The 15,093-nt window shown below is 47.1% G+C and overlaps 1 protein-coding gene across 1 annotated transcript; it reads left to right on the forward strand.

Annotated features, from left to right (window-relative positions):
* The first annotated feature begins 10,278 nt into the window (after positions 1-10,278).
* Positions 10,279-13,384, forward strand: LOC121608347 (carbohydrate sulfotransferase 8-like). Its single transcript, XM_041939603.1, has 2 exons — positions 10,279-10,366; positions 11,332-13,384. Exons 1-2 carry the CDS (start codon positions 10,343-10,345, stop codon positions 12,391-12,393), a joined length of 1,086 nt encoding a protein of 361 aa, XP_041795537.1. The 5' UTR covers positions 10,279-10,342; the 3' UTR covers positions 12,394-13,384.
* Positions 13,385-15,093: the final 1,709 nt, after the last annotated feature.

The raw sequence follows: 15,093 nt of genomic DNA on the forward strand, positions 1-15,093 counted from the left end.
GGCGTCAGCGGCGGCCGGGGTCAGGAGCCGGTAAACACACCTGTACGGCTGTTCAGCTAAAGTTAGCACTCCTCTGAGTTGGAAAAGTTTTGCAGCAGCACAAAGAAAACAAGAGGATGTTGATCTGAGCTGCAGGGGGGCATCAGGGAGGGTAAAGCTTCAGTCACACTGCTGGGAATTCATGAGGCTGTCAGAAATAATATCAGCAAACACGTGCAAGAAACCAGAGCTGGAGTCCTGATCAGAGCTGAGTCACAGGAAGTTAGTGGACAGTTTTGTGAGTCTATGGGAAGATTTTCTCATGTTTATAGTTTAATGTGCATCAGTTCAGTTTCCACATTCAGACTGCGGTGAGTGTGTGATCACGTCAAAGAGCTGAATCTGACACCGACTGATGGTTTCACTCCTCCGGCCTGAAGCCGTTGAGCCTCAGCGCTGCTTCACTGATGATCCACTTCAGACTGAAGCCAGAGGAAATCTACTGCACAGGACCTGGACCAGGCTCTGAGCTCTGACTGGAGGAATGACCATGATGTATCACCAACTGCTCCTGCATCCCTCCCACCTCCTGACCCGCACAGCCCCACCCCCAACACCATCTGTGGTGGTGTAAAAATGTCTCTGAGACCCAGAGGGAGGGGCTGTTTCCTCTGCAGGGGAACTATCAGAGGACTGAGAGACAGAACCAGACTGATAGAGTCCACAGAGACAACACACACACACACACACACACACACACACTGACACACGCACACACACTTTAGGTATCTATACACCGAGGTTTGTACTTTGAGCTCAGGGCAGACTCTGGTTTTGGTGATTTGCAGGTGAAAACACGTCATCACATCTGTTCAGACTGGATTCAGTTTAGCTGAAAATTTCATCGACTTTAATTTTTATATGTTGACCAGAGTTTCAACATATAACAAGTTCTACAGCTCAGATTTCTTAGCTTGTAAAGTCAAATTCTTTCATATATGATGGAAGGTGCCACCTCATTGATGGAGGCTTGGGTCTGTGGTGCAAAGTAACCAAATACGTTTAGTCCAGTATTGAGGTCTTTGTACTGTCTGTGGTGGCGGTTTCATTTCAGTTCCAGGTGGTCTGCAGAGAGCCGGCGGTGTCACTGTGGTCCAGATCTGTTACTGTTACGCTGTTGTGTGTGTGATATTCTGCTTGTTGACACAACCAGGCTGAAACCGGTGTATGGCTGAAGGGTGTCTGGTCAGTGTGCTCGCGGCCTCGCTGTAAAGCTTCGCTTACACTCGATGTCGCGTTGCCGGGGTGCTTATGGCGAGCGCGTCGGCTTCGCAAGTCGTGGCGGCGAGTGATCGTGTACTTTCCGGTTTCTGAGACTGGACACCCACGAGACACACTGAGCTTTTTCACTTCAAGATGGAAGAGTTCAAACGTCCTGGACTTCTCTCTCAGCGGGGATTGTGTAATAATAAAAGAACGTGACAAAGTTTGTCCGTGTTCACATTGAATGACAGTTCTTCCTCACTGACGAGTTGCGTAGCCGACTGGCAGCTTGGTGACGTTCTTCTGGTCACATTCATTGACTTCCTGCTTCTTCACAGAATGTTGTGTTTGTGCGCCCCCTGGTGTTCCAGAGATACTACAACACGCAGCACATTGAGTACATTTTATTTTGATCTTTATTTGAAAAGGGACAGTGTACATTAATCAACATTAAAGTAACACGAGTTAGCTGAAAGGCTAGTTTTCACTGCCAGTCCTTTAGCCTGATATTGTAAAGCATCTTAGCAGAGCATAGCATAGCATAGCATAGCATAGCATACACCACACCACAATGTGTCACATGAGCATAAACAAGCTTAAAAGCCTCCTGAGGACATCCAGTAAGTGAGTGGCCTCATTTCTCATCAGTAAGTCAGGGACCCTTTGCTGCTGTCCAGCCCAAAGTGACTTTAACCAGCGCTCAAAGGAAATTCTGTCATGTATGAAAACATGAATGAAATGTGTGAAACTGACATAAAGACACTGAACCGACTGAGTGTGACGCCCAACAAGGCTGCATCACACAGCTCAGAGAGACGTCAGGAAGGCTCAGCTGTGATCGTGGTCTGGCAGCAGTCAGTGTGATACTGTGATGTGTGTTTACTGTGAGGAAAAATTAAAACCATCACAACAACGTGGACACGCATGTGTGAACACACACAAACACACACACACGCACGCACACATTCTGTCAGCTTGACTTGGCTGCTGAGTTCAGTCCGTCAACAGCAGCAGGATCTGGCATCTAATCGATGGTGGACGACCTCCGTGTAGGTCAGTGTTTGATGAAGACACACACACACACACACACACTCCACAGTGTGAAGTCACATTTCAGACTTGATTCAGGAGAAGGAGGTCAGAGAGGAAGAATAAACCACAGGTCAAAAACCAATAAAGCAAACAGCACATTAACTATGTTGTGGAATCACACACACACACACACACACTCGCAGTGCTTGGTGACTTTTAAAGGACCAGAACATGTTTTTTTTCCCTCCTCTTCCTCTCTGGGAGTCAGATGTTGAAGATGAAGCTACTCCAGCAGCTGCTTAGTTTAGCTTAGCACCAGGACTGTAAACAGGGGGAAACAGCTAGCCTGGCTCTATCCAGAGCTAACAAACTCCACCTGCCAGCAGCTCTGAAGCTCAGTGATTAACACGTTACTGTATATCTGCTTTGTTTTGTCTGTGTTTTATATCTGAGTGTTTTACATGTGGGACTACTTCTTGGTGCAGAGCTGGTTGCCTGGCAACAGGTACAGTTGGCAGTCATCCCCTCCGACAAATTGAAATTAGCTCATGTAGATGTGTCGTGTGAAGGTTTTCAGGTTGGTAGGTTGAATTTGGTTTTGACCGTTTGTGTTCAGCCTCCACAAATTTCATCATTCTGTTCAATGTGAAACACATGAGAAGAAACAGACAGACAACAGACAGACAACAGACAGACAACAGACAGACACTGTTGTGTAGTGGTCCCTGTTCAGTCTGTTGTCTGTCTGCTGTCGGTCTGTCTGCTGTCTGTCTGCTGTCTGTCTGTCTGCTGTCTGTCTGCTGTTGGTATGCTGTCCGTCTGCTGTCCGTCTGTTGTCTGTCTGTTGTCTGTCTGCTGTCGGTCTGCAGTCTGTCTGTCTGCTGTCTGTCTGTCTGTTGTCTGTCTGCTGTCAGTCTGCCATCTGTCTGTCGGTCTGCAGTCTGTCTGTCTGCTGTCCGTCTGCTGTCCGTCTGTTGTCTGTCTGCTGTCTGTCTGCTGTCGGTCTGCAGTCTGTCTGTCTGTTGTCTGTCTGTCTGTTGTCTGTCTGCTGTCAGTCTGCTGTCTGTCTGCCGTCTGTCTGTCGGTCTGTCTGCAGACAGACAGCAGACCGACAGCAGACAGACAACAGACTGAACAGGGACCACTACACAACAGTGTCTGGCTGTTGTCTGTCTGTTGTCTGTCTGTTGTCTGTCTGCTGTCTGTCTGTCTGTCTGTCTGTCGGTCTGCTGTCAGTCTGCCGTCTGTCTGTCAGTCTGCTGTCTGTCTGCTGTCTGTCGGTCTGCTGTCTGTCTGCTGTCGGTCTGCTGTCTGTCTGCCGTCTGTCAGTCTGCTGTCTGCTGTCTTTCTGCTGTCTGTCTGTCTGCTGTCTGTCTTTCTGTTGTCTGTCTGCTGTCAGTCTGCTGTCTGTCTGTCTGCTGTCTGTCTGCTGTCGGTCTGCTGTCTGTCTGTCTACTGTCTGTCTTTCTGTTGTCTGTCTGCTGTCAGTCTGCTGTCAGTCTGCCATCTGTCTGTCTGCTGTCTGTCTGTCTGCTGTCTGTCTTTCTGTTGTCTGTCTGCTGTCAGTCTGCTGTCTGTCTGTCTGCTGTCTGTCTGTCTGCTGTCTGTCTTTCTGTTGTCTGTCTGCTGTCTGTCTGCTGTCGGTCTGCTGTCTGTCTGTCTGCTGTCTGTTGTCTGTCTGCTGTCGGTCTGTTGTCTGTCTGTCTGCTGTCGGTCTGCTGTCAGTCTGCCGTCTGTCTGTCGGTCTGCTGTCTGTCTGCTGTCAGTCTGCTGTCTGTCTGTTGGTCTGCTGTCTGTCTGCTGCCTGTTGTCTGCCTGTTGTCTGTCTTCTGTCGGTCTGCTGTCTGTCTGTTGTCTGTCTGTCTGTTGTCTGTCTGCTGTCTGTCTGTTGTCTGTCTGTCTGTCTGTCTGTTGTCTATCTGTCTGTTGTCTATCTGTCTGCTGTCTGTCTGTTGTCTGTCTGTCTGCTGTCTGTCTGTCTGTCTGTCTGTTGTCTGTCTGTCTGTCGGCTGCCTGTTGTCTGTCGGTCTGCTGTCTGTCTGTTGTCTGTCTGTCTGTTGCCTGTCTGCTGTCTGTCTGCTGTCAGTCTGCTGCCTGTTGTCTGTCGGTCTGCTGTCTGTCTGTTGTCTGTCTGTCTGTTGCCTGTCTGCTGTCTGTCTGCTGTCAGTCTGCTGCCTGTTGTCTGTCGGTCTGTTGTCTGTCTGTCGTCCACGTCCTCACAGGTGATTTGGCTGCTCAGGTTGAAGTTGTGTGAAGTAAAAATGACGAAGTTGTAACTTTCAAAAGAAGAACCTGAAGTTTCATAAATTGTTTTATATTTTGCTGTACAAGAAAATAATTTGTGCGCATACAACAAAAACAATATATATCATCTATCAGGACCTCTGGAAGGTGTTTCTGCATAATGAGAGTGTGTGTGTGTGTGTGTGTGTGTGTGTGTGTGTGTGTGTGTGTGTGTGTCTGTTGTCTGTCTGTGTGTGTGTGTGTGTGTTTGAAGCTCCTGGCTCGGTGCAGCCTTTGAACAAAGGTGTGTTTGGTCTGGTGTCTGGCGTGCAGGAGGCGGGTGGGGTGTGGTGCTTCCTGAACACACAGGTAAACGGCTGGATGGCGTCAGTTAGCGGCTACAGTGATGTGCTGTTGCAGGTGTGTGTATTTAAAGTGTTCCATGTTCCTCGTTCAGGTTCCTGCCTCTGATTTGTTCACTCTGGAGCTGAATGAACGCTTTATTAAATAATCTAGAACCAGATTAAAGATAAAAACACATGATGAGTGATTTTAGCTGATACTCATCTTCATCATCCCCATCAAGCAGAACAGACACAAACTATGAGCAACAGAAAGGAGCCGGTTGTCTTCGTGTTTCAGCAGCACAGGAAGCCGCCACATGGCGCTTTGAGATGCAGGATTAGTTGCATGTTTGCTTTGTGTTGTGTGTGTCTGACGGTGAGGGGCAGTCTGGGTAATAAGTAACCAGGAGCGACTGCAGGACGAGCAGGACGCCGCCAACCCTCAGTGTCAGGAAGCTGCTGAGAGGCCATCTGGTGTGTGTGTGTGTGTGTGTGAGTGTGTGTGTGAGTGAGGGCATGTTGGTCCTCACAATTTCAAAGGGCTGTTTGAAGGTTGAGGTCAGAATTAGGTTCAGACTTTGATGGTTAAGGTGAGGGTAAGGGGGATGCATCGTGTCAGTGAGGGTTCTCATAAGAATAGAAGTATTTGTGTGTGTGTGTGTGTGTGTGTGTGTGTGTGTGTGTGCGCGCTTCCTCTTTCAGATCCAGTGATGCTGCCAGAGTTATTTAGAGCATTGTTTGCCTCCTGTTGTGTGTTGTCAACAGTGTGTGCCTCGCTTTGTCTGACTGTCAAATCCATCCAGAGCAGAAACACACACACGCACACACATCACAGGAAGGAGGTTTATTTCAAAATAATGGCGGGTTCAGACTTCATGATATCAACCGGGTGATGGTTTTATCATAGTGGACAACAAGCATTCTGGATCAGTTTTGTCCAAGCAGGAGGTTGCCGGTCATCCAGGTCGTTATGTCCTGAAGACATGCTTGAAGTTTAGGAAACTGACTGATTGGTTTCATCTGGCGTCATTGATTATTATCATTGGATATCATAGCAATGAAAATTTATAGTGTTTCCTGTCAATGTTGCTTACAGGAAGCATATATAGGGTGAATAGAATCGGTCCAAGCACAGAACCTTGTGGAACTCCCTGACTAACTTTGCACAGAAGAATCATCATGAACATGTATTGATGTGATAAGTGGGACTTAAACCAGCTTAGTGCAGTTCCATTAATACCAATGAAGTGTTTCAGTCTCTGTAACAGGATGTGATGGTCGGTGGTGTTGGGACTGGAATAAACTAGAGCAGCAAAAGTAAACAACCACTAACAGCCACTGGAAATGAGACAGTACACTTAACTCAGCCCCTGTTGCCATCTGGTCAAATATAAACTGACCTAGGCTCAGATCTGTATGATCTACGATGTTTGCTTTAACAAAACGTCCTTAGGATCCACTGGGATGCATCATCAGTGATGTAAGCTGGGGTCATCAAATGTTTCAAAGCATCAGCCTAGACTCTGCCCCCTGCAGTGCCTCTGATGCTCTCCACTTCCTACCCGCCTCGCCTGTCCTGACCTTTATACCAGCTGCTGCCATGTTGGAGTCCCTCAAGTCAGACTGTCTGTACTGTAGTCCAGGACTGACTGTACAGGAGCGCCTCTCTCGTCCGTGACAACATGAACTCCTCTTTCAGACCACTTTCAGAGCTGCAGGATGTTGCTTTTGCCAAACAGTGCTGTACTGCTCCGGGCTGAAGGCTCCGGAAGACCGAGCCATCTCAAGAAGTAGCTGCCGATCTTTCTCTCCATTGACAGTTGCAACAGGGACCTTATAGACCAGCAGAGGCCACAGGATCCCGGGCAGGATGTCATGTTGGTAGATCTAGGATCGAGCCGGTCTGAGTTGTTCCTCAGACTCTTCACCAGCTGCTCAGTGATGGATGGAATGATCACACCAGGAGGCAGAACTGGTCCACCACTCGCCCCTTTTTCTGCACCAGTGACCTCAGACCCATTAGACTTACTGTAATTGAAGCTCATCAATGCCAACGTGACGAGCTGCTGTAGGCCTCGGAGGATCCATCTGGTGACAAGTACTGATGATGTCGCCATGGTGGGCTCATCCATGAAGGCTCTGATCGAAGGGTGTCGCTCACCGGACCACCCAGACAGGGTCAGGGTGCAGCCTGTTCTGCCCTTTTCTATGTTGTGACTCTCCACCTGAAATCATTGTAGTAATCCACATTCACACCAAACTCCCTCATCAAATCTGATTCCCAATTAATTCTAAATTAGTCCCAGAGAGGCTGACCGGGTGTATAATTAAATGTCAGAACTTGGGTTTTAATTTATGTCCTGACCGTGTTCGGAGGTTTTCAGCAGTTCTGGGAAGAAAGAGACGTCGTCCATTAAAATGTCGTCTGCGGATGAAGAGTTTTTCGTTCTCCTCGTTTTGCCTCATCCATCGCCAGCGTCCTGATACATTTTTCATTTGGAGCTGGAAGCTGTGTCACACGTTCCAGAAAAATCTCCAGAATCAGAAGCTTTTCGATAAACGTCCAAGGTGACGCTCGATGTCTCGTTTTGTCTGAAAACAAAAAGTCTAGAACAGAAAAACAGAAACTGACACTTTGGAGGAATTACACCAGAGAGTGTTTGGTGTTTTTCTTTAAAAATTGTCTTCAATGATGAATCAGTTATCAGAACAGTTATTGATTCTTTCTCACTTGGCTAATTGTCGGAGCTCATCAGAACAAATGATGACATATCTGTTCGTTGTGGTTCCTCCAGTAAAAAGCAGCTGTTCAGTGAGCAGGAATAGAAAAGATGAGTTTCTGCTGTTGGACCTTGTTGGGAAACACACCTTGAACTGGATATAACATTTATTATAACTCCCCCCACCACCACCATCCGTCTGCCTTTGTCTGACACACACACACACACACACACACACACACACACACAGGCCTCTCTATCAAAAGCTAATCTCAGGTGCAGCTCCATCTGTAATGCGCAGCGTCTCTCCTGCTGCCTTCAGGGCCGCGGCCTCTCCAGAATATTTCACCAGCGTGTTTCCTGCAGGACGACGTTCAGTCGACTTCACCGAACGGAGCAAAACAAAGTTAAGCTGAAGAACAGGCTCGGACTCTCTGGTTGTGAATGAACAGCTGGTCCGTGTGAAATATCATTCATCACGAGTGCAACGAGGAGGAGGGATCAGTCCAGATCAATGAATAGATGGCCACATTCATCACGTTTATTGATTGGATGATTAGTTTGATGACAGCCGAGATGTTTCAGGTTCATCAGTGTAGAAACTGCTGTTAAAGGACTGTTTTGATTTTCTGACCGGCCATTAAAAAGATGCTTTCAGGAGCGGATAGAAGCATGTTTGAAGCTGCAGACTGTGCAGAAGCACAAACACACTGCTGGCTGCAAGTTAAAAAGATGATTATTATTGTAGCTACAATAAGGAGACGCACCCGAGTGACAGATAAGGTCAGGCGAAGTCAGCAGGCAGCAGCCTCAACATGTTTTTCATAAAATACATTTCTTATAATCCTCTAGACCGGGGGTAGTCAATTAAAATTCACTGAGGTCCAATACTAGCGGTTCCTCCACATAAAAAGGGTCGAACCGAAGACCAACTTGTATTATTGTGTTTGTGGTTTCAATATTGTATTATCAGTTTTTATCATTATCAGTACACTTACATAGTCAAATAAATTAAAGGCTTTTATTTCAGATTAAAGGAAACAGAAACCTCAGAATAAATTAAGTGCAAAAAGAGCCTAATAACCCTGTTTTCTTTTAAATTAAGGGGGTCCCAGTCTAAAGGACTAAAGGCCTACACTTCAAGTAAAAAGGTCACAAAAAGTGTCTGCTTTAGGAACAGTGCAGACAGAGCATTGACTAAACAACCTTCTTTTTAAATTAAACAAGTCCATGCCTAAAGAGAGCTGAAGGCACACGGGTCAACATGTTCAAAACAATAAAATGGCTCTTTTTTAAAGATGATTAATTTTTTTCACAGACTTCATCTTTTTGTTTTCCTTCAAACAATGTCTCTGCAACCGCATGCAGACACTCCAACTGTCCCATCACTGAATGTTTTTTTATGTTGCCACAAAATCCACGCTACCTTTAGCGAACACTCATTTGCACGTTGCTGGGCTGTAAATGTGTGCGTGATGGGTCGTGCAGACCTGTCATACTGGGCTCGGAGCTCGGATATTTTGCGTGCTCTCAGCTCGGACTTCAGAGGATAACTTCGCTCAAAAGGGCCGTGCCTCGTTTCATAGTGCCGCTTCATGTTGCCGCTTTTAATTAATGCAACGGTTTGGGAGCATATGAGGCACACTGGTTTTGAGCTGTCTGCTGGAAGAATGAACATAAATTTCTCCGTCATCATTAAAACTACGGTTTTCCGCGTCGACCTTCCTCATTTTGGAGCACGCCATGCTCTCCCCACTGTCTCTTCCTCTCGGCTTTTGGGTGCACTGGCTGTGCAGGGTAAACAAAGGATTTGATTGGTTCAACTGAGTGTCGGCGCTATTGCCCACTACCGTCAGAAAAATGCTCCATGTAAAATTTTGTACATAGATTGATCGGAGATTCGTGGGTCCGGTCAGACCAATCACTCGGTCCGGACCCGGACCGCGGTCCGCCATTTGGTGATGCCTGCTGTAGACAAAGAACTGTCTTCTGATTGGTTAACGTTCCAAAGGTAGCCAACATTTGACCAATTAGCAAGCAGCCCTGAGGTCTGTGTGCACTGACCATAACTTCATTGTCTTATTAATAACTCGCTGTCTCATATTCCTGAACACACGAGCGTTCACACAGGACTCACAGACCTCCATCCTGTGCTCAGCCCTCACAGAACATCTGTTTTTCATCTGGCCTCTCATCCAGGTCGGTTATCAGGTGATAACGACACACCCAGATTACATCTGACCTGAACATGTTTCGTGATTACGACCCGATCGATCAAACATTAAAGCTTGTTTTTGCTTTAATAATCAGAATCGGTCTGTTTTGCTGCTCATCTGATCGTTGACTCGTTGGCATCACTAATCATCAATCGACTCTCTGCTGATGAACACTTTTACACGTATTTTGTTGATATTCTAGTAGCAGGTAGCGGAGAATTCGGGACTCAAACCAGGAACGTTTTTTTAAATAACTGGTTTAGTAAACTGGAGTCTTGTTGTTCAGATGTTATTGAAAAAGTCGTGATTCCTGCAGGAGGTCACACTGGCTCCAGATCAGTCCTGCTCTGTTATTAGCAGCTCTCATGTGTTGTTTCTCTTGTCTTTGTGTTTCTTTCCAGGCGTAAATGTGCTGGTGGCTCCCAGGTGGCCCGTAGAGAAGGTGAGCCAAACTGCAGCTCGGCCAGCTCCAACTGCTCCAACACACAACCATTAACAAGCTGCCGTCCCCGGCTGGAGACAGAGACGCAGTGACACCTGCTGGACTGTTAGAGCACAGCAGCACATGCAGGACGACGCGTGCAGCTCAGTGTGTTTTTAGTGCAAGTGAAAAAATGACAGACACACACTCATCCTGCACCAGCACACACCAAACACAGTTCACTCAATACCAAAAAAAACTAAAACTACATTAAATGACTGCGCTAAGAAATTAAATGAAGCAAGTAAAGGTTTAAAAAAACAAATCAAAGGTAGTATTTACATTACGATATATATATAATAAAATTACTGATGATAGATAAACAAAAGTTTAAACCCAAATCTCCTGCTGCAAAGCTTGATTCAGTGGCTTCTTTGATGCTTTCTGGCTGGAGAAAGTTCTCCTTACAAATAGTTATTTTGCATGAAGGGTTTGCAAATAAAGGTGAATTTCTGTACTTATTAATTCAACCAGACCGACAAGTGAAAGAGAACCTCTGAGCAGCCGTTCAATAAGAAACCAGCAGTCGGCGGTTAAAGGAAGTGGAAGCATCTTTAAACAGGAACAGCACAATAATGTTTACAACAGCTGGAATTAACCGACGTGTTGTTTTATCAACGCAAGTCTTAAAACTTCAAAATAGAAATCTAAGGCTGGTCTGGGGTCAGCACTCCTGGAACTGGTTCACAGCTGAAATCCAGTTTCAAGCTGTTCAGTCTGAACACTGAGGAGGCTGCAGAGGCGCCGCTGTGCTTCAGTCGTGGTCGAAGGTGGCTCTCAGCTTTCTGACGGGAAAACATGTGAGAAGAATCAACAGTCTGAGACTCGACTGAGGGACGCTTGAATCATTTACTTCAGAAAGTATCCAAAAGCCCAAACTGATTCAAACTCAAATAATACACTTAATACGTATAAGACACTGAATGATGCTGGTTTTATCCTCAATATATATATATAATATATAGAAATATGCATATAAGTATATAGTATAAAAATACAAGATAAATAAAGAAGTCTTCAGTTCTCTGAGATGAAAAGTGTCTGATTGGGTTTAACTGTCGTCTTTGTCGTAGGATCTGGTGACAGACGGCACGGCGGCTGCAGATCACACCGAAGACGTCGCTGCTGCAGTTAACTTTAAAGTCCCGTCGCTGTCCGTCTCATCTGCTTCGTCTCCGTCGGTGCTTGAAGACTCGGTCGGCTCCAAGCAGCCCGTCACCAAACGTCACAGGAAGCTTCTTCTCAAGAGCAACTTTGCAGCTTCCGGCGCTCCTGCTGGCGGAGAGGAGGAACAACAGCAACAGCTGGCGAGGACGCAGGAGTCCCGGCGCCGCCTGCTGGCCGACGTCTGTGCCAAATACCAGCCGGGCGTCACCGAGCAGCGAGTCTCTCGGCGGCAGGTGTCCCGGGTTTATGTGGAGGACCGGTCTGGGCTGCTGTACTGTGAAGTGCCCAAAGCCGGCTGCTCCAACTGGAAGCGGGTGCTGATGGTGTTAGGAGGCAGCGCCACCTCCACACGAGACATTCCTCATGACGCCGCACATTATGCCAACCGGCTGCGGCGGCTGGAGAGCTACGACAGCTCCGGCATCGCCGAGAGACTCCGCACCTACACCAAAGTGCTGTTCGTCAGGGAGCCCTTCGAGCGCCTGGTGTCTGCGTTCCGGGACAAGTTTGAGAGTCCAAACTCGTACTACCACCCCGTGTTTGGACGGCCGATCATCTCCAAATATCGTGCCAACGCCACGCGCGCCGCCCTGCGCACCGGCGCCGGCGTCACCTTCAGGGAGTTCATCCAGTACCTGCTGGACGTGCGTCGGCCGGTGGGGATGGACATCCACTGGGAGCCCGTCAGTCAGCTGTGTAACCCCTGCCTCCTCAGGTACAACTTCATCGGGAAGTTTGAGAGTCTGGAGGAGGAGGCCAACTTCCTGCTGCAGAGTGTGGGAGCGCCGAAGAACCTCACCTACCCCGACTTCAAAGACAGGAACCCCCTGGCGGAGAGGACTTCCTCCAGAATCACTCAGAGATACTTCGCACAGCTGAACTCCACAGAGAGGCAGAGGGCCTTCGACTTCTACTACATGGATTATCTGATGTTTAACTACCCCAAACCCTTCAAAGACCTGCACTGAGTGGGACCGGGTCTGAGCCCAGGTGGCCTCACAGTGCAGGACTTACCTGAATCACCTCAGTTATGTTTTTTTATGGATTCACCTTCATGTGTTGATGTTACTCTTTTTATTTCAGGTGCTCAAACACTCAACACACTCTGAAACACCTGAACCTGAACCTGTAGACCAGACTCGTTTTATCACAGTGAGTCCTGGCTGTTGACTTGTTTACCCACAATGCAGCTGATGTGACAGGAACATGGCGGGGAGATGTTTTATATGCTGCACTTCTCTGAGACGTGTTGCTGTGGGCTTTAAATCTGCACTCGTTCAACATGTGTTTTAATTTTTATACATTCATCATCCGTCGGACGAGAATAACACCTGAACACCAACTCCGAGCCACAGTTTCTACCTGGCATCACCTGTTTCTGACTCCGTCCACACGTCCGACCGCGGCTGCAGACGACGATCATCCATTGATCTCACGTCAGTTTGTTTGTGAAACGTCAGGAAATCTTCATCGTGTCCTGAGGCGACATCGAACAAGCTATGATGCAGCAGATGGTCACGTTTGAGAGGCGGCGGCCATCAGCATGCTGCCGGGATCAGATGTTTGTGAGGCTGAAGGTTCAGGTGAGGCTGAAACGTTGGCTCCCGATGAGACGCTGGGCAGGTGTTGGTCTGCGGGTGTTTGTCCTCGTCACGTCCGTCAGAGTCGTCAGAAGGACAGTGAGAAGGTGTCAGAGTGACAGCCGAAAGATGATTTGATTGGTCGTTGAAGTGACTCTGCCAAACGAACTTTCTCTTTCTGCCTTTTGTTTTGTTGTAACTTCATTGTGACTCAAACTTTAATGACTTCTGTGAAGTTTGTTTTAAATGATCTGAAACTGCGTCTGCGATCAGCTGCTGATTGTACAAACGCTGTTTCTCTGTGACAACAACAGTTTGTTTTAGTGGAGACAGACAGACAGGTGAGCAGACAGACAGACTGACAGACTGACTGACTGGAGAGCAGACAGACTAACAGGTGAGCAGACAGACAGACAGACAGACAGGTGAGCAGACAGACAGACTGACTGACTGACTGGTGAGCAGACAGACTGACAGGTGAGCAGACAAACAGACTGACAGGTGAGCAGACAGACAGCCTGACAGACTGACTGACTGGTGAGCAGACAGACTGACTGGAGAGCAGACAGACAGACAAACAGGTGAGCAGACAGACTGAATGGAGAGCAGACTGACAGACAGGTGAGCAGACAGACTGACGGGTGAGCAGACAGACAATCAGACAGACAGACAGGTGAACAGACAGACAGGTGAGCAGACTGACAGACAGGTGAACAGACAGACAGACAGACAGGTGAGCAGACTGACAGACAGGTGAGCAGACTGACAGGTAATAAAGTGATGATTTTACATTACAGGTGACTAAATGTTCTCACCTGTCAGAGTCTCTCAGCAGCATCAGGCTGGAGTCAGGTGTTACTGAATGTGGGCGGAGTCAGGTGTTACGGGATGTGGGCGGAGTCAGGTGTGTGAATCATTTTCTCTCCATGAACAGTTTTTTTTCTGAGTTCTGCTTCAAACTGACCGAGTGACGGAAAGTCTGCTGTCTGACGTCAGGACGGACGACCTCAAAGCCTTAACACTGCCATTTCACCTGATGCATTACGCCTGTTGGTTGTTTAAAACGTTGCCGTGACGACAAATAAATGTGTGAGACTGTTGTTGATAATGTGATCGTCTGTTTTGGTCCAGCAGCGGAGCAGGAAGTGAGAACCGAGATGAGCGTCATCAAGTGTTTGTGTCCAAACCACCACCGAGTGTGAAAAACAACTTCGACTATTAGAAACGTGTTGGAGAAGCTCCGGCGCAGCACGTCTGGGTTACCTGGAAGTTACGTCACGTATGTTGTGAAACAGTCTGACAGCATGTAGACGTGTGTTCATGTCGGTCCACAACAGAAACAATATAAACTGAAAACTTTACTCAGTAACTTCACAGCTGGTTTATCCCAACAGGACTGATAAATGCAACAATTTAAAATAGTCATTAAGAATTAATAATCAATAAAATATGAATAAAAAATGTTATTTAATTGATGTTATTCAAAATTAACTCTAAAATAAGGAAACATTGATTGTGAGTAATTCTGCTTCAGCTGGAGCTTTACACACCGTTAGTGTCCAGTTTATTAGGTACAGCCTCGTTCCCTTTGGAGGATGTGGTTTGTGTTGCTGGTGAACTGTATTGTGTTATACTGGCAGGTGTTTCTCTGATTTATCCCTCACTGATTTAACACACCTGCACCATCAACCAGGCTATGATACACACAGAGCTGTTAGCAGTTAGCGGTTAGCATTCACAGTTTGAGTGTGAACACGAAGAGATGATCGCCAGACTTCTCCTTTAAACATGGCATTACAATACGACTCGTTAGTTCCATCTAGTGGCAGCAGCCGGTACTACAGGTGAGGTTGAAGCTGAAGACACCTGAGCTGTTGTATTTCCTGATGTAGGTGGTGAGATATGGTCCAGAAAAAGCATGAGTTTAGAATATTTCATCTGGCAGGTGAAACCAGTTTTGGTGGGTTTTGATAAAGACCGTTTTCCTTTGTGAGTGTCTGTTTTGGTTAATTAATCCTGCAGCAGGACTGGCTGATTCTGAACTGGTTCGCTGTGCACTGGAAGGGGGATATACATGTATGTACAACA

Source organism: Chelmon rostratus, chromosome 6 (genome assembly GCF_017976325.1).
Source record: "Chelmon rostratus isolate fCheRos1 chromosome 6, fCheRos1.pri, whole genome shotgun sequence".
Lineage (NCBI taxonomy): Eukaryota > Metazoa > Chordata > Actinopteri > Chaetodontiformes > Chaetodontidae > Chelmon > Chelmon rostratus.

Bases quoted from the DNA above. Each gene is read 5' to 3' on its own strand.
- LOC121608347 (XM_041939603.1), top strand. From the start codon at position 10,343: ATGCAGGACGACGCGTGCAGCTCA. The intron at 10,367-11,331 runs GTGTGTTTTTAG...TCTTTGTCGTAG, and splicing joins AGGACGACGCGTGCAGCTCA to GATCTGGTGACAGACGGCAC.